Source organism: Cystoisospora suis (genome assembly GCF_002600585.1).
Source record: "Cystoisospora suis strain Wien I chromosome Unknown contig_6793, whole genome shotgun sequence".
Classification (NCBI taxonomy): Eukaryota; Apicomplexa; class Conoidasida; order Eucoccidiorida; family Sarcocystidae; genus Cystoisospora; species Cystoisospora suis.
This window is the reverse complement of record NW_027159580.1, coordinates 2,250-20,534: the sequence shown is the minus strand read 5'-3', so window position 1 is coordinate 20,534 and position 18,285 is coordinate 2,250. Positions and strand designations below refer to the sequence as shown.

General features: G+C 45.7%; 2 protein-coding genes across 2 annotated transcripts; both read right to left on the bottom strand.

Annotated features, from left to right (window-relative positions):
• Positions 1-291: 291 nt before the first annotated feature.
• CSUI_010167 (cactin) lies at positions 292-9,339 on the bottom strand. The gene is made up of 9 exons (XM_068070272.1): positions 8,428-9,339; positions 7,877-8,000; positions 6,969-7,148; positions 5,770-6,091; positions 4,824-5,242; positions 3,654-3,874; positions 2,834-3,256; positions 2,283-2,370; positions 292-1,734 (listed from the first exon to the last, which is right to left on the bottom strand). The coding sequence occupies exons 1-9, from the start codon at positions 8,517-8,519 to the stop codon at positions 1,348-1,350; spliced, it is 2,256 nt and encodes a 751-aa protein (XP_067917751.1). The 5' UTR covers positions 8,520-9,339; the 3' UTR covers positions 292-1,347.
• A 1,464-nt stretch (positions 9,340-10,803) lies between these two features.
• Positions 10,804-18,009, bottom strand: CSUI_010166 (coatomer epsilon subunit protein). Its single transcript, XM_068070271.1, has 9 exons — positions 17,721-18,009; positions 17,062-17,295; positions 15,859-16,012; positions 14,922-14,994; positions 14,188-14,245; positions 13,378-13,482; positions 12,702-12,775; positions 11,931-12,016; positions 10,804-11,343 (listed from the first exon to the last, which is right to left on the bottom strand). The coding sequence occupies exons 3-9, from the start codon at positions 15,969-15,971 to the stop codon at positions 11,196-11,198; spliced, it is 657 nt and encodes a 218-aa protein (XP_067917750.1). The 5' UTR covers positions 15,972-16,012; positions 17,062-17,295; positions 17,721-18,009; the 3' UTR covers positions 10,804-11,195.
• Positions 18,010-18,285: the final 276 nt, after the last annotated feature.

Genomic DNA, 18,285 nt, shown 5'->3' with positions numbered 1-18,285 from the left:
TCGTGGGAAGTGCTTCTTCTGATGACTTCCGACGACGTGAGAGTCCTGTCCCATCTAGTTTTCCTGAAGAGATCCTATTCAAGTGGTCCATCAGCTCTACTGTACTCAGGAGTGGTACTTGGTTGCTTGCTAAAAGATGTGCTTCTCCATACTGTTTTGAACTGAAAAAAGGAAGACGTGATGGAATGAATGATTCCTCTCTCCTACCTTTCAAGTTTGTGGACACATCGATATGAACCTTGTACTTTCAAAACAAGTACAGAGAAGACAGAGAGGGACGACGACGATGTCCGTTGTCTCTCTTTCTCTTCTCCGTCATCACGTCTTCACAGATATGCATTCGGGAAGAAGGATGAAAACGCGGATCTGCATGCACCTATTTGAAAAGATTCCTTATGACAACAAACATCCCTGGACTGACACGATCTTCAGTTTTTCTGTATCCAAGGGCAATCTCTCGTCTTCAGATAAAACATCCATCTCTTCAATTTTGAGAAACTATACCGACACCATCATCCATTCCATCTACACGATGATGGAAGGTTCAAGAAACATAGGAGCCAAACCATTCATAGACCCGTCTCGCTCTTCTTCTCCACGTACGAATCTATCAGAAGAGACACGGACGACAGGAGAGCCCCCGATACACACGCTCACAACCTTTCAAGGAGGACGGAGATCATCACTCATCCCATCCATCAATTCAAAAGAAACAATTCAAAAGATTTGAAAAGAACAAAAGACGGCTTCTGTTTTCAACAAGAAAATCAACTCGGCACTTCACAACATATCGAATGATCTTCTTCATAGTCTTTTATGACGTCTAGCTCGGTCGAGAGAAACATCAGTTGCAGAATTTACAATCTTCAAAAGAAGGAAAGCAGTCTACGATCCCATAAAGGACCACAAACTCTTCCTCTTCTGACGAACGAGACTTAAAGAGATTCATCACTATCGTCTCGACCACAGAAACATATATAAGCACATCATATGTATGCATACGTATCCCCACCTGTATGTTGTGTATGGCCTAATGCTGCACATATGCAGATTACATATATATAAAAGAAAGAGACTACACATATATAGGTATATATACACTCTTTCTTCCTCTAACGAATCTACACAAGATTTGAGACAAAGCAGAACCCTCACCGTGTAAGAAGGACAAGAAGAAAACAAGGACAACCTTCAGTTCATTCACATACTGCAGGGCCATGTCCGTCTCTCTGTCTCTTCCCCTCCTCCTAGAGACATCTATGATTTGAATTGACTTAGAACAAAGTTGAGAGAGCCCGGGATACGGATGAGTATCCTCTGCCCTCTTGTTTTCATCTTGTTCGCTTTCTATCGTCGATAAACATATCTCTTGAAATTGAAGTATAGCTGCATTATCCCACGATCAAAGATGTTCCTAAATCCTCTAAAGCGCTCTAACTCCCATTCCTGATTGATGATTTTGAAAGCGACGTCTTCATATGGAGGCCCTGCATGGAATCGAATAATGATGGTGTTATCTGCGGTATCAGACGGCTCTAAGAACCACGTGGGTGCTTTCGTCTTATCAATGAGATCAGGATAAAAGATGTTGAACTTATACCCTTGGACAACCTTAGGAGGAGGATTATCATGATCGTAGTGTGTCATGTTGTACTTATTCCAGCTATACCCTGTACGGACACGATTGAAGAAACGAGGCTTCCTTGGCCGGTACTTCCCCTCCCATGTGTAATGCTGTACACCACAGACACATCACCAGCGTAACAGGAGGGATGCACAAGCAAACAGAAGACAGAAGCACATATTTCTATACAGAAGCGTACGGTAGAGTCTTCTACGAAAACAGGAGAGTCTATATACAATAGAAGCACATACCTATGTGCTGTGTCTCCATTTCTATCTATCTATAAGGATATACGAGAATTATACCGATCTATATGCAGATAATCCATGCATTTGAAATGACACAGCAATGTCTACAATACGTGAAACAATGCACATGCAAACCCATTTATATGCGTATAGTCAAGTCTACCTGGAATAGATGAACGAACGGAAAGGCAGTTCTACCGGCATATATCATATGGAGGCGTGCGTAGACCATGTCTGCCCGATGGCTCGCTCTATCACCTTCACAAGACAGATTGTATATGTTATATAGCGTAGGCTCGAGGTTGGCTATAGTTGTTTGTGTATGAGGTGTATGTACTGCTGCTGTCTGTGTGATAGGAGGGATGTCGGTAGCCGACAAGGCAGTAGCAGAACTAGCTCTTCCGCCTTACCAGAGATAGTTTCTGCTCTGAGGACGATGCCATGACCTCCTCGTCTGGAGATACATTCTTTCTCTCTTTCTTCACGAAGTCCTCATACCTACATAGGCGACAAGAAGCACATCAACAAAGTACAACTATATCACGAGGCGACAACTTCAGCTCGAGCACTTGCTTCATACACCAATTCATCTCCTTCATCTCTAGCTAGAACCTACCATATCACCAGACCTATCATAAACCACCACTGCAGAAGCACGAATAGACACACAGGCATAAACATGTATATAAATATATACATACACATGTATACGTGATTCCCCATGTAGGGCAACACCCTTTATACACTTCGTCCGAGATGAATGTATCAGAAGTATACTCTGAACGAAGAGGCAAATCACTCCACAGATCGCAAAACTCTATGCTCTCTAACACATCCTAGCCCGCCCTCTCCCCCCATACAATTAGATAGTCACCTTCCATGGATGTTTTTATGAGATGCATGCAATGCACCATAAACTAACGATGTACAGAAATACCCAAAGATACAGCGCGCGACTTACGAAATCATTTTCGCAGCTGGATCAAGAATGGTCGACTCATCACTCCCCTGGGACTGCTGCTGTGAAACCCCTCCTCCTCCTCCAGACGTTAGACTGCTGTCTTTCCCATCTTTCTTTGTATCTTCTTCTCCTTCAACTTCTTCTTCCAAGCCCCAGATCCCACCACCCCAGGCAAGTCTCTTTTGCCGTTCTTTCTGAATGAGTTCTTTCTTCAAGACCGCACGTCTCTCTGCATCATCCTCCGGAGAGAGAATTTCTGCATGTCGAAACTCATCGAAAGGCCAGAGCTCTGGGCTGTATGGCCCTCGAACAGGGGGAGGGACGTCGTCCTCTCCATAGGGCTCAAGCTCAGGAGAATACGAACCATCCGCATTAGGGTTGACGTTCTTCTCCACAGTTCGAGCCATCTTCATAGCATCTTCCCTGAAGAGAAAAACGAAAGAATGAGAAAGGGTTAAAGAAAAGCGTGTAGATGCATGGATCTTAGGAGTCGTAAGAGAGAAACGACAGATGAAGTAGTTGACATGTATGTATGTTGGCGATGAACAAGAATTTCTTCACAGGTAAGACACAACAAACCCTGTATAGACATCATCCTCCTATACGTGCGCAGACACACATCCCCTTGATATCTTTTTCTACACGAGAACTACGAAAGACAAGACATACATACAGCTCCATTCTGAAGACTCTTCGATCTACAGCAGAACGCCATTACAGATCTACACCGGCATGAAACTACACCGTGGCCTCAGCCGTATTTCTGTATAGGACTCCCAAGACACACTGAGAGAGCCTTAGCTAGCAGGCAGAGACATACTTGATCTGTTGAATTCGAGCGAGTTTCTTTGCTTCGGATTCTTCTAGAAGAAGACCTTCAAGCTCTTCTTTAGTTTGTACACCCATATCTTCCATGGCTTTAGCTGTACGTTCACGTTCCTCCTCTTCTGCCTTCATAGCTTCTTCCTGTGCTTTAACTCTCTCTCCTTCTGCTGCGCACTGCACCATCAACTGCCACGTCTGCAAGCACGTCGCTCGGGCCTGAAAAGAAGAAAAGCCACATTCGTATTCAGGAAAAGAAAGACGCGGCTTGGGAAGGAAGAGCGAGAAAAGAATCACAAAGCATCAAGAAAAGAAAATGGGGTGTTTTACACACTGCAAGCAAGGAACCATGGTGTGAAAAAACACCAAGATCACATCTACTTCAGGGAAGCATATATATATATATATAAGGTGTATATACACCTGAGCAATGGCTGCAGGTAGCAAATTTCAGAGACGAAGCATGAGAGCCCCGTCCTGCTCGATTTCTCTCCATCGAAGCGTCAGACTTCAACGAGGATAAGAAAGCCAATTCATCCTTTCTCCTGCAATGCTTCACGACATCCAAACATTTCTGTAGCCTATCTAAACCACATACATACGCACATGCACCTCACTCGTAGAAACATGTGGAGAGACAAAGGAAAACCCTCGTAAAAGATACCTCCTACTAGATTCTCACACTTGAACACTCTACGAACTCGACACGTAAGCACCCCGCGAAGAGACAAGAATCTGTCCGTCATCAAAGAAGTCTTTTCTAGACCAAACATATACGAGAAAATCACGTAACGTCCATTCAAAGATCGTTTCCTTCATGCCAAACCAACCACACTGGCGGGTGAGAACTTCGCGGAGACGCCCTACTGCCTATGATATGCCTGCCTACTCCTGCTACACCTTTTTTTTCTTTTAACACTCTACTCAAGAATCAGGGGAGACGAAGGAAAACCCCCTTCATCTTCATTCTACACTATAACGTACATATACGGATGTGTCATACGTATATACGATATACATATATATATATATATATATATATTCGGGTGAATACATAGATACATGTAGAGAGGGATGTATGTATCACAGTATATAGTATGATATACATATGGATATGAGCTGAAGAGAACACATTCGAAAAGGATCATTCCTGTTCCATTTGACTTACCTTGAAGAAAGGAATCTTTTGAAGTATGCCTTCCCAATAAGCCACATCGATATCTTCTTCTTCGAACTTGGATCGAATCTGCTTCTCTAGATCATTCAGTTCGCTCACGGACTTTCCATCCAGGAGATTCTCAATGTCCCTTGCGACACTAAGGACAATCCCTGTGTCTGCATCCCGAATTTGTGGACACGCCGTGTCTGCTAGCCGAGCCGCTGCCTCCGCAGCTGCATCGGGTGAGCTATTTCTTTGAAGGTCATCAAGAACCTCCTTTCTTTTCTGCGCACGGACAAGAGCATCCTCAGCTAGGATAAGGAAACTCTTCCAGAAATCTTGGAAGTCTTTATCGACAACTGTTGTATCGACATCGATATGAAGTTTGATATCGTTGATCAAAGATTCAATCATCCCTATTGGCATTGCTGTAAACAAACGACAGACATACACAGACACGGTGATTCTATTCGCATCTTTCTGAACTTCCAACACAGAGAACGTTGTAAGAAAAGAGAACATGGACAGGCCCAAACACGTGAGACGGGAGGGAAGAAAGCAGCGAATCCCCAACAGAAGAAACTACTTCATGACCTTCACAGTTGACTTGCTTTCTTGAAAACACACTAAAGACACGAAGAGATCTTTCACCAGGATATACATACGATGGATGTATATACAGCTGTGTATACAATTGCAGATGACCTGGATGTCTCAGTCAACATGAAGAAGGAAAACCAAACAAGTGTAAACGATGCAATCCAATCCATCCGACGCTCCCGACGCCTTCGTATGTACATATAAACATGTAGCCTATTCATATATATATATCTATATATGTACACATACATGTAGACAGATAGAGAGAGATTGAAGATAGATAGTCATAGAGACAGCATACGGATAGTGGTGAGATTCATATGTGTGATGTAGGCATGCATGAATGAAGACGTACGTTCTGTTTTGAAGTGATCCTTCTTATAGCTCTCGAAGACTTCATGGGGTGGCACACTTAGGACATCCATTTTGTCAAAGCGTTCTCCTTTTATAATGCGAAGACCTTTGACTATATGATCGATGACTTGAGCTCGATTTTGCTCTAGACGTATTTCTGTTTTCTTTAGTTGATTAACACGATGAAAGACTTCTTCCTTCTTAGCATATTCTTCATAATGCTCTCTCTCCTTCTCTCTCTGTAATTCTTCTCTCTGCTGCTGGATCAATGCCTCCTCCTTCTCCCTCTCTTCTCGGCGACGCTTGACACTCTCAATCTCTTGCTACGTCAAAACACAAGACGCGCAGCTCGCAAACTATCCCCATGTCCGTACATGTGAACAAATATATATATATATATATATTTGTATCTATCTCTCTATATGTATATAGACATACATATCATATATTGGACAAAATCCACACTAGCAGTCCTAACTATGTGTATGTACGACGGTAGACTGCCCCTTAAACACAGAGAATATGCAACAGTAGAGAAGACAAGAACATATTGACAGAAACATATCGCAGATAGCTGCGGAAAGCTGAGAAAGGAAGAGTCGAGTCGCCATCGTATAGAAGAATGCCTTCCTCGTCTTGCAATCAGAGATCTAAAAAGAATCCTTCAGTTGATCCGGATCTAACATATGTGCAATTTTCCAAGAGATTTCATCCTTAAACGAGGAGGCGCGAGCGGTCGATTGAGTGAAGGAAAACAAAGCCTGTTCGTAAAGAGACCACCAACAACGAGAGATAAAAAACCAATCTCTCCAGTCGATCTACACCCCCACAGCTTCTGCAAAATGACGGGATAACTGAAGTTGCAGGACAACTTCCTCCATTGCCAATGCGCGACTTTCCATAACAAAAAGCAAAATTGAATTAGATGACCTCCACGCACTGTACATACACCCGAACACAACAGACATTGAAAGATGGAAAACGCAATCCGCCACTTGTTCTTTTAAAGACCGCAAGTCCCTAGTGGGTGGGTAAAGAACAACCTCAGCTCAACCGAAGTCGTAAAAAACAGAGGGAGGAAAGTGTCTTTCAATAGATAAGGGCAAGAGAAAGCTTGAATCTTTGACAATCTGCTCTAAAGAAAAGAACCTTCTTGGGCTTGGGCTACTCGTGAAGGCTTAGTCCAGTAAGATTCCCTACCACTTTATTCTTGGAGCTTTGCATGAGAGCTGAAATCGTCGTTTTATGCTTTTGTCCTGCGGCTTGAAGGAGTTGGTTTTTCTTCTTCCAAACAAAAGGCTCTGCGAGCATGCGATCCCCAAAGGGATTGCTTGTGTTACTATACCCGAAGTGCTCGCTTAACAGTTTCTGACGCTCCTCCTGAGACGCAAGTTGATGCAAACAAGAAAGAGTAAAGCCTCTCATCACACGTCATGGATAAAGGAGGAAAGGGCAAATATATATATATCAACACTCTGGGTGGTGCCCATGAACGGAGGGAGGAGTCATGGAGATTCTCGGATCTGCGAAGAGCTATATGCATTCTAGATGCAGGCTTATATGTTTAGAGGGAGAGAGAGAAACGCATAGATACACATACATATATACCTATATACACACATGTGAATATACATATATACACGTAGATGTATGCATATATGTAGAGAGAGACTCGAGGTATATGAGTCCAAGATCTGCACTGGTGAGCTGGAAAAATAGAGATCTCGTCAATCTTCAAGGGTATATCAGAAGGGACAGGCTCAAGTGGAAGAAGAGAATCTTCACATCTGGAGACGGTGTGCAGACTTGTTGTCTACAGAGATACACAAAAGATTCACTACCTTCGCTGGAAACAAGAGGAAAGAAAGCTATGTTGATGCAAAGATCATCGTGGACAAAGAGAAAGAAAAATTCACACTCACCCACAGGAGCATAAACATCAATAAGCGAACAAGACGCTCCAGTGTACATACACCTGAGGTGTCCTTCCCTTGACACAAGTAAAGGAGACAGTAATTCTTCCACTCTGCTGTTGACGAGACCCCTAGACACTCAGGTACAGTGAGTCTGATAATCTTAATGAATGGAAGATTTCATTTCTATCTTACCCTTAACTTCTTAATTGTTAGAGGAGATCTATTTGGATGCGGCGGTGCGGGGACTTGGAAACCCCCCTCTCTTCTCCCTGTCGTCATTGCTAGAGATCCGTGAACTCCTGCGCCTGAAGAACTCCTGAAGAAAGGAATGAAGACAGACGCAAGAAACAAAAAAGGAAAGAGTTATGTGGGCAAGAAAGACGAATGAGTCCGCGAAGTCAAGAAGAGCTACGAAATGTACCGCATGTATGAGCCTTATGAGGTCCTTCTCTATTTAAGGAAGTGCACAAGACAGATAGATAAGCTGAAATGTTCGCCTTCATTGAGAGTTATAGCTATCTTGGTATTGGGTCAAAAGAAAGACTGGCAAATAAAGATAGGACTGCTGGGTTGTCATGGTAGAGAAACGTTCACCTATCGGGTGTACATCCAGCGCGCAATGACAGGACACACTTGGTAACAGAGAAAAGATATCTTCACTTTGTACACCGAATAAGCGAACACACTCTTCCAAGCTTGAACCATCTGCTGTAAGAATCCAAAGACGGAAAGAAAAGACTCACGATGTCGGAGCCTTCATCTGTGTTCTCCGGAAGCCATCTGGAGAAGGAGAGCGACTGCTGTCGCTTCCCTGCTTCTTCCGTTTCTTGCCCATAGTTCTTTACTCTCTAATGCTCAGGCTCGGAAGAGAAATCGACGGACAAGGCAATTCAAAGAAGTCCGCGCCTCGAACCTCTAGATTCGCCTTCCATCGGTTCTTGCTCCGAACGGCCCTTTCTCCTCTCCCGCTGCTAGTGGGAAAGATCACTCTGCAAGATGCGCAACCAAGAGCGTGACGTGACTACACGGAGAACAACCACGTTCGCCGACCGCACTTTCTTTCTGGGTTTATCATTGAGACGTGCCGAGAAGAGGAATAAGGAAAGAAAAGGAAGGGGAATGAAACGGAGAGAAGAAAGTCCATATAGGCAGTCAACTATAAAGAGAAAAAAGGATTTCAAAGACGAAAGAAGGAAGCTGTATGGACGGCTGTATGGACGGGACCAACGCTGAAGAACTATGTGCGGATCACCCAAGGATGTGACCACAAAGGATAGTTTTTCGTCTTCCCAACAGCAAGGTGTGAGCTGAAGAAAGGCGCACGATTTCCGACACGTGCAGAAAGCCCGTCGAGAAAGGAAGATGACCGCATCGTCGTCCGTACAGATGAGAAAGACGAGAAATCTTTCTCGAGAGAATGTTCGGATGATGGGTGTACACACAATGATGGGAGAGAGTGGGGAGCTCTACTTCGAGAGTAGGCGAGGACTCCTTGAATTCTCCTAGATCAGCATGTAACGCAAACAAAGCACAATCCCTGAGAAAGTGCAAAGCAAGAAAGAAGTTACGAAACGAAGAGAAGAAACTGGAAAGGGCAAATACGACTTGGGACCTGTGGAGTGGAGGGGAAGCCACTTGATGATGGTGATAAAATCATGGCACCAGCAGCCCCACGATCTCTCCGTGTATACGCCTATTCACTCCTTTTGCATGCAACTGAATCGAATTTTGTAAGACTCCACGCTTTGTTCGAGAAGGGAGAAGGTAGGCAGTCAGTCGCTCAGTCAAGGACCGCTTTTACTGCACCATGGACGGGATCAGGAATGAAGGACACTCGCTACCAGTTTAGCGACCTTGCCCGCTTAAACCTTCGCCGGAGAGATGGCAATCTTGTCTCAAACTCAACCGTTCAAACGACAGTCACGTGCCGCTCGAGCCTCATGAGGGACTGAAGTCTCGGTCGACGTCTCCATATAAATACTCAATGTATCTTTCTTTGAATTTGCCGCGTGAAAAAGATTTCTGGGAGTACGCAGTAGTATCTGCGTGTACGTTCACGGAGCTTTCGAAGAGACGAAGGAAGGAAGAAGACCAGTCTCATGGGATGCTCGCAGCGTAGCAGGAAGATCGTAAGCAAGACGAAGAGATTTCAGGAAAGGCAAGGGACCACGAATGTACCCTCGTGCACGTCATGACGCCCTGTTCTCCATGAGAGGAGCGGCTCTTTGTATGTGCCTTACTCGGCTCAAGTACCAGGAGAACTTTCAAGTTCACCAGAGTAGGACGGGTTCTCGTGATATACATCGTTCGTTCAGTTCAAAAGAGGGGACCATCTCCATGGTCTCTCTGTTCCAGGGGGACTATTTTCCCCGTGACTGCTCTCTGTCCTCCTAAAAAGGAACTGGGAACGCAATAACCCGCTCCAAACCACGTCAACGGACTAAGACGTAGCCTGCTTGATTAGACTTCTCTTCTCAGAATTCCTCCATTCTTTCAGAAGTAGGAGCTAAGATAGTTTCATATTCTTCCCCTCTTCCCTGTCTTGCATGGCTCTTTACGAAGAAAATTAGACACACTCAGATGTGACACAACTAGCTTGTCTGAAGCAGGCGAAGTCCGTCACATATGAGGTTGATAGCCTCCTGCCTGCTGTTATCGCCGTGTCTGGAGTGTCGTTCTCATCTCCACGATCAAAAATCGTCGTAGACACCTCAATCCGCGGATGCAGTATATACACCCGAGCTTCTTCAAATCCTGTCCGCCATTTTCTCCGCCACCCTCCCGCCTGCCACTCACAGAAAAGCTCTAAAGGAATCTGTTGCAAACTTTAGCTCTCAGCCTTCATCCTCCTCACGTGGGAGTTGTGTAGGAGAAAGCGGGGACCGGAGAGAGCAGACACTTTCCTGCAGTTTCTGAATATCTGTGTGAATGCGACTCGGGGAGGCTCATGTTTGTGGGACGTTCTCCTTCCCAACAAGAGTGGTATGGTATAGCTAGGCAGGCTGGAGAATGTCTTCTACATAGGTCCGCTCCACAGGTGGGACGAGAGAAGCAAAAGAACCAAGCTGTTTGCAAATAGGATCGGAAGTAGTTCACACTGAAAGGAATGAAACTCAGACGTCCGAAGCATTCATGAGAAGACATAATGTCCCTTCGGCCCACACGAATAAACCCATAGCGAAACCCCGTGACTTTCCGCACACTCACGCATGCACACGCAGATATATACGCACATACAAAGATAGACAGAATCCATAGTTGAACCACGAGTAAACGGGAATACAAGCATCTGTCCCGAAGGAGTAACACACACAGAAACGACGCATGTTGTAAGCCCAAGGCCCCCTCTTACCACACTACGACCACCGCCGCCTGGAGCGCATCCAGACGTACCCCAAATGCAGTGAGTTTACTTCACTCAGAATACTTGAAAAGAAAAAGCGACAGACAGCTTGTGAAAGAAAAGTCTGGGAGTGTGTCAGTCCTCTCTAAGAAATCACCTCTCTCCTCATCACAGTATAGACTGGGCAACAGGACGGCCTGCTGCTGCTGCAGGAGGAGGAGAAGAGGCAGCTCCAGCGTTGAAGTTCGCGAAGACCGCATGCAATTCTCTCATCTTCATAACCATGGGATGAGAGGGCGCGACACTTGCTAAGCGTCTGTGATGAAGGACAGAAAGACGGGAAGACAAGAAAGGGCCGCTATTCTCCTCGCTGTGATTTCCGACTTACAATGCTCTCAGGACTCTTCCCTCTGGGGTCTATGTGTGCGCGTCTGTCTTTCTCTCGGAAGCTATATCCATAGCTGCATCACCCATAACTGCACCTGCCGTACCTCCTCAGGTAAATAAACGAACAAAACTAAGACCCGCTCGAAAGCAGCAAGATTGCCAAGTGTGCAGATCACCGTACTCTTCTTCCTTCTTGTCAAACACCCGTACACAATACTCTCCTTCTTCAGATTTTTCCTTATCGAGACAACAGAACCTTATGCTCTGGAAAAAGAGAAAACCCACCGTTGTTCTTCAACTCATCTTGTACATACTGAGGGTTTCTCAACTCTCAATACACACTAGACTCACCCAACAGTAAGAAGGGACGGGGGCGCAAACAGACAGAACAAAACATGGTGTACGTCGGGTTGCCAGAGAGGAAAAGAGAAAAACTGAGAGAGCGAAAACGGCGATACAAGAGAAACAACCATAGAACCGGAGAAGATAGATATAGCCTCCTAAATAAAGACTTACTCTGTGTAGAAATCAGCATCCTGATTCTTCTTGAGATTACGGCAGCAGCATATCAGATTTACTAAAGTATCTCCATCCTGTGGTGTCTGAGGTACAAAAAGCATCACAAAAGCTTCTTACTCTTCGTTCTCGAGACAAAGACGTTGTTCTCAAACATGTGCTTTCTCTTCGCACTTGGGGGCGAGTCTGATTTCTCGCCTGGCTGTCTCCGCCGTCTCCTCACCCAGCAGTCTCACAGCCACTGACCCTCGTGATCTTCTCTATTTAGTGCACCACACGTATTCATGAAAACAGACAAGGGCTGCTCTGTAACGGGACTCTCCGGACGCATGTCTGTCCCTCTCTACATATATATATATATAACTTTCTATACAACACTCCCTGTGTGCTGGCACACAAAACTGAACTAAATGAAAAGAACAACGAAATTAGGATAATGAAGCCTGGATGTATCGATGTCTTTCAAGGGGTACGTACATCACTCATCCTTCGTATAAAAACCACGACGACGAGAAAGTTACGGGCCTACAGGACACACTTGAAAGGGGACGGGGAAACACTCTCGCCGAAGACCTCACCTATTCGGGTACACTGCTAAACGAAGCAGTAAAGAAATACATATATATGAATATATATATAGATAGATAGCTAGATACAGACATACAGTAACAGATGTACCTATACACACCCCTTACACAGAGAGCCACTTCAGTTGAGGTATATATATACATAACTATCTATAGATGCGTAGATGGCAGCGTGCAGCCTCACTTGCTGATAGGCTTTAAGAGCATCTTCGAGAGCTTCAGCCCACTCTCGTTTCTGAATGCTGGCGACGGCTTTTCCTGAAGAAAAAAGAGAAAGGAAAAAACCCTGTGTGAGTTGATCGTTGGAGACACTCGACAGGATAGAGAAGCAGTGAGAATCTATAAGAGAAGTAAATAGAGTCATACGCTCAACCAAGGGAGTTAAACTCCTAGGGGCATCGTATATAAATAGGTAGGTCGATCCGCATCCCTATACAGTAGAGAGGCCATACAATTAAAGAAGTAGAACGAATTTTCTCCGGAAACAAAGCAGGCGTCAGTAAACTTGAGAGCCATTCGTCTACCCACATGAAAAATACACACGCAGATGGTGATTGCAAACTCCGTTTTTCCGTCGTGTGAACCTGATGAGAAAAACTATCGCTGAGACTACACAAGACTTCTTCTTCTTCGTCAGTGGGATACGGCTTGAAGTTTCGCTAGAAAGAGTGTCAGATCAGATCTTTCATGGAATAAGTCACTAAGAGGAACAACAAGAGAGTTTGCAAGAGAACGAGAGAACTCCGTCAGAGAGGAGTGACCGGAATATGAGTGTCTATACAGTTGGAGACTAAAGAGTGATTCAGAGTCTTGATAGACCCAACTCATATATATGTATATATAGTGAGGACGTTTCTCACCATTGAGAAGAACCGAGGAGGTTGCGGCTTGTGGTGTATGCTGCTGTTGACAGAGAGCTTCAACATCGCCAAGAGAAAGATACGCCTCTTGCGGATTGCCTTGAACTGAGAGAAAGAAATTCACATCCATTCCACCAGAGTACATGAACTAGCTCTAAGTACATTCAGCCCCTAGAGAGGCAGGCACGATAGCGAAGACGTCATTGTTTTGTTCGTTTCTTCCTCGAAAAATTACCCACATGTGCATGCCAAACACACAAATGTACGTATGTCTAGGAACGAGTTAAGAGAACACACAGTGCAGATCTTTCAAGTAGGAACGTGTCCGGGTTACAGAAGTCTATACGTAAGCAAGCACGACAGCACTACGGGCTCCCCCTGATAAGGCCAGGCACTTAGGGAATCATGTAGTCCCTCCTTGTCTCGTGCTCGAATCTCAAGAAGCGAGACTTGGCTGGATTGTTTCCTTCTAAACGATGAGGCGTGGTGCGAGGGTCTGAGGACAACGAAGAGTAGTCGGGAGGGGGGAGAGACACCCTCGATTCTCTTGCTCTAAAGCGACTGACAGAAACTAGGCGTAACAGGTGTAGTGCATATGTGTCTACGTAGGTGTCTGTCTCATGCGGACTTGTATACAGGGACGGAGGCGCGTGCGAATGAGACATTTGCACGTCATCTTCAGTAATGCTATTTTCATAACTTGTACATACATACAGATACGTAGATGGGCTAAGGATAGACAGATATCTAAGCATCGATAGAAACTACACCATACGCAGACATATCGAGATGTCCTCGACAACGACCCACCTGTATCAACGAGAGACGTGGCAAGCTTGCTTAGGAAAGAGTCGTCATTTTGAGCAGCCTACACAAAAGATAACACAAGGACTTTCTTCTTATCCACCCTAAACCCATAAGAGCAGCAACAGCAGCCGCCGACCGCAGTGTGGTCTACTATTCCCATACACAACGATATACATGTACATAGAGAAGAACTGCTGATCGGCCCTTTCTCCGGGGAACACATAGATAACCGACGTACAGACGCATACATACATACATCCCCAGAAGAAGAAAACTCTACCTGCTCTTTCACCCTGCAGTCCGGCCAAGGGCGGCTCCGGAGAAGCGGCAGGCAGAAAGATACTTCCCCTTCTCTCTGCATTCTTTTTCTTTTCCTCTGCTAAAAAGAGCACTGTCACATACCGACGACAGTCCTAGAAGCGGAGGCCTCGGGCATTAAGGAAACCAAAGAAGATCATCAAGCTATCCCGTGAGTACATCCTCCTCCGGAGGTCACCAACTGCTTCAGCTTTTTTCCAATGCCTTATGATGGTATTTCATTCGAGAAAGACACTTAGAGAGAACTGGAGTGCCAGTCTACCTACAATACTCCGAGGTGGACGTAAAAAAGACAAGAAGGACACTCCAGCGTAAGAAAGACAGAAAGGAAAATGAGGCACTTGACCTATCCGGAGAATGACAAATGTTTCTTCTTGACGTTGTTCTCTTGTGATTCCCAGATCGACTCTAAAGCTTACAATTCTGCGAGCTTCCTCCGTCGCTAAGTCTCCCCGGTTCATTAGGAGAAGGATTTGGACTTTCAGTACTTGCCTACATAGTGAAGGGAGCATGCAAAGAGCAGAAAAAAAGGACACCAAGAAATAACGCAGGCATACTTGCGTGGACTTCCCGACCGAGTGAGGTATTCTTGGAGCCGAAAAGACGAGTGGACTGGCGGGAAAGGTCTTTCACATGCACACTTGAAAAGAAACATACACTAGGTGCATGCAGTTTTTCTACAGGGATGCATGTGAGAACCACCAATCTCGATAGTACAATGGATCATCCGTTAGACTCGGGAAAGTCGAACAGCAACTTCCCCTCTCGGGGTCTTCACATCTACATATACCTACGTATCTATCTTCCTTCTTTCTCTCTGTCTATCTAAACACCTATCGAGACATGCATGCATATCCATACACATTCTTGGACAACTGGCACATCACAGAAAAAAAGTCTTGAGTCATTGGTTAACAACGTTGGCCTCGAGAACAGGCGCGAAAATCGCACCGACATATGACTACCAGCCGTAGCTAACATCCGTGTTGTTTATTCACATGCAAAGGCCTTGTATGTCTTCCTATCACAACGTAAGCCTGCTGTTTGTATCCACGCCTCTAGCTCTTTCACCCTTTCCCCTTCACCCCTTTATGCAGATCAAGCCGCCTCCGGTTCTTTGTATACTCTTTCTTTATACACACACGTGTATATATATGTCTGTACAAAGGAAGATGAGAAAGCCTTTGACAAGTAGAATCGAAAAGAAAGCCTATTGGTTGTACGAACGACACGATGCAGAGCTCCTTCTCTTGCCACTTCGTCCGGCGTAGAGAGCGATCACCGGTTCTTGTATAGTTCTTTGAAGAGATACGAAGACGTATAGAAGGATTGCAAAGGGACGTCGAAAGGCCCTACATTTCGAGGAGTTGAATCTGAGAGACGAAGTGGAGAGCATCCGAAAAATTTCCAAGCGTGGCCGCCGCAGAAGCCGCAAAAAAGACAGAAAATGCATTACAGTGGTCTTGCATTAGCTGACGGAGCTTCTGATACAATTGAAGCTGCTCTTGAGCTGACCCCTACAAGAAAAGAGTGAAGAGAAAAGGACCAAGGCGCAGGAAAAGAGAGAGATTTCCTCATATCTTCATGTTCAAGATGACATCTCCTATACCTTTCTGTTCTTGAGCGCCTCTTTCTTCTTCGTCGTTCAGTGACGGTGTACGTACACATGCATATACACACACATACAGACTGTAGAGGAACTTCACCAACAGTCGTCTTCCGTCGTCTACAAGTAAATCCTCGTAGTCATGAGTATGCCAATCAAGCTACCACAAGGGGCACATATTCTTGCTCTGAAAGAGATCGTGAGTGTCCTGAGAGTGCTGTCCATGTTGACGCAAAGAGAAGAAAAGAATGGACGTTCTCTCCAAACGAGCATAGCAAGAAAGAGGAGGCAGCGACAAGCAGCACTCAAATTATCTCACCCACTCTTCTCATCTTTCAACAGGTACCTACCCTATGAAGAAAAGGACGCTCTCGGGGATAGACAAGACAGAAGATTGACGGACTATCTTCGATCCGACAGGACGCGAGTCTCCTTGACTAAACAACTTGCACACCGGTTCACGTACATATATATATATATATACCAGGATCCGCCCACACACAGGGATAAAACGCTGTTTACGACAGCGGCCTAGGTAGTCGGACTCTGCTATTTCTCAATGCTGAAAGGAAGGTCTGCGTCTAAGTGTGCAAAAGACGATGCACCGCTGCCCGGACATATGCTGAGTGTCCCCTGCTGCTGTATCCGTAAAGAACTCCCCTGACACGTATAAACTGACCTGAGGCCCAGATCAGAGAAGAAAGCGTGAAGGGAGAAGAATCTGAACCACCTCCACGCCCGCACCCCACGAAGTCTACATCATGTGAGGCAACGGTGTCATCTTTCGACTTCCTGTGCTGTACGTACAGAAAGCGTTGCTCCCGTGTCCTGTCAGGTATACGCGCAAAACGCTCACTAATGAACAACAGTCTTTCAACCCCACACGAGTCCTGAGAGGAAAAAAGATTCGCCTTGTACCTCTGCAGTGCTCTCGCACTTCTCACAAGACGTACCGCAGAAAGAAACTGTGCGTACACACCAAGACTCTTCAGAAAAGGATTGGGGCTTGAGCTCATCGCCACGAGTTCGTCAGGAGAGACCCCTCCTTGTGATTGACGGCTTTGCATGAGTCGACATGCATAGAGAAGACCTTCCTTTTCCTGCTGTGCTAGCAAACCCGTCACGTGTGCGGTCCCACAACGAGAAATGCACTGGTCGTAGAGGCCGACATAATATAGCGCTCGGCACTGCAAAGCAGAGCACACCAAAGGGACTATGCGGAATAACTCTATTTGTAACGGGGAGTACTCTGCTGTCGACTGTACGCGGGTGCGAAAGTGTCTTTGTGTGGTAGTTCGACAAAACACATCCAATTCGCATCCCGTGCTTCTCCATGCATTTGTTTCTGTCCACATAGGCGAAGAAGGACACGGTGAAGGTGGAAGAGTTACGTGAGGGTAACGTGTGGATAGAAACAACTGTAACACGAGACACCAAGACGTGCAACGGCAAACAGAACCTCATGGGACTCGAACCGTACAGGCCGGGAGACAGCTCAGTACAAGGATGCCGTATGAGTGATCCGGCGTACACGGTACCGGGAAGCCTGCGGTACGCGGATCCTAAGGGCAAACAGAAGACCGTGGCGTGATGGAAACGAGTTAAAGCGTACTTGGGAGAGTTCATCGTCTTCCATCTTGCTGTCTGCTTGTGCCCGTAGAAACCTCCGGCGAAAGTCGCAGCTATGAGTCGAAGCAGTCAAGAGTACGAGAGAAGAGGAAAAAGGTTGGAGCGGACAGATACGACAGTAGAGAGGCCTCTCGGCTAGGAACTAGATCTCCAAATGCTCCCGGGGAGGGCGCCGATACGAACTCTACTTCGGAAGAGAAACTCAGGGTACAGTGACAACTAGAAATGGAGCTACGGTATACAGAAGAAGAAAGAAGTATGCGCCGGCGTAGCACTTGCTCCAACACAAACAAGACACTCCTGCTGGAAGAGATCCATTGCATGCATGCAATTTTTTCGTTCGGACTCCAGAATGCCTCCTGCTGGACGCTGCAACGTGAGTTGGGCTGCAAGTAGCTTCCAATTCTGTTGTTGCGCGTGTGACTGACAGAGGGTGGATGGTGATGTGCCCGCGAGAAACACAAGTTCCTCAGCAAGAAATGTGGTTGTGAGTTAGAGTGCGTGCACTCCGATTAGTACTCCTCGGGAGCCGGGTGCTGAGATAGCCC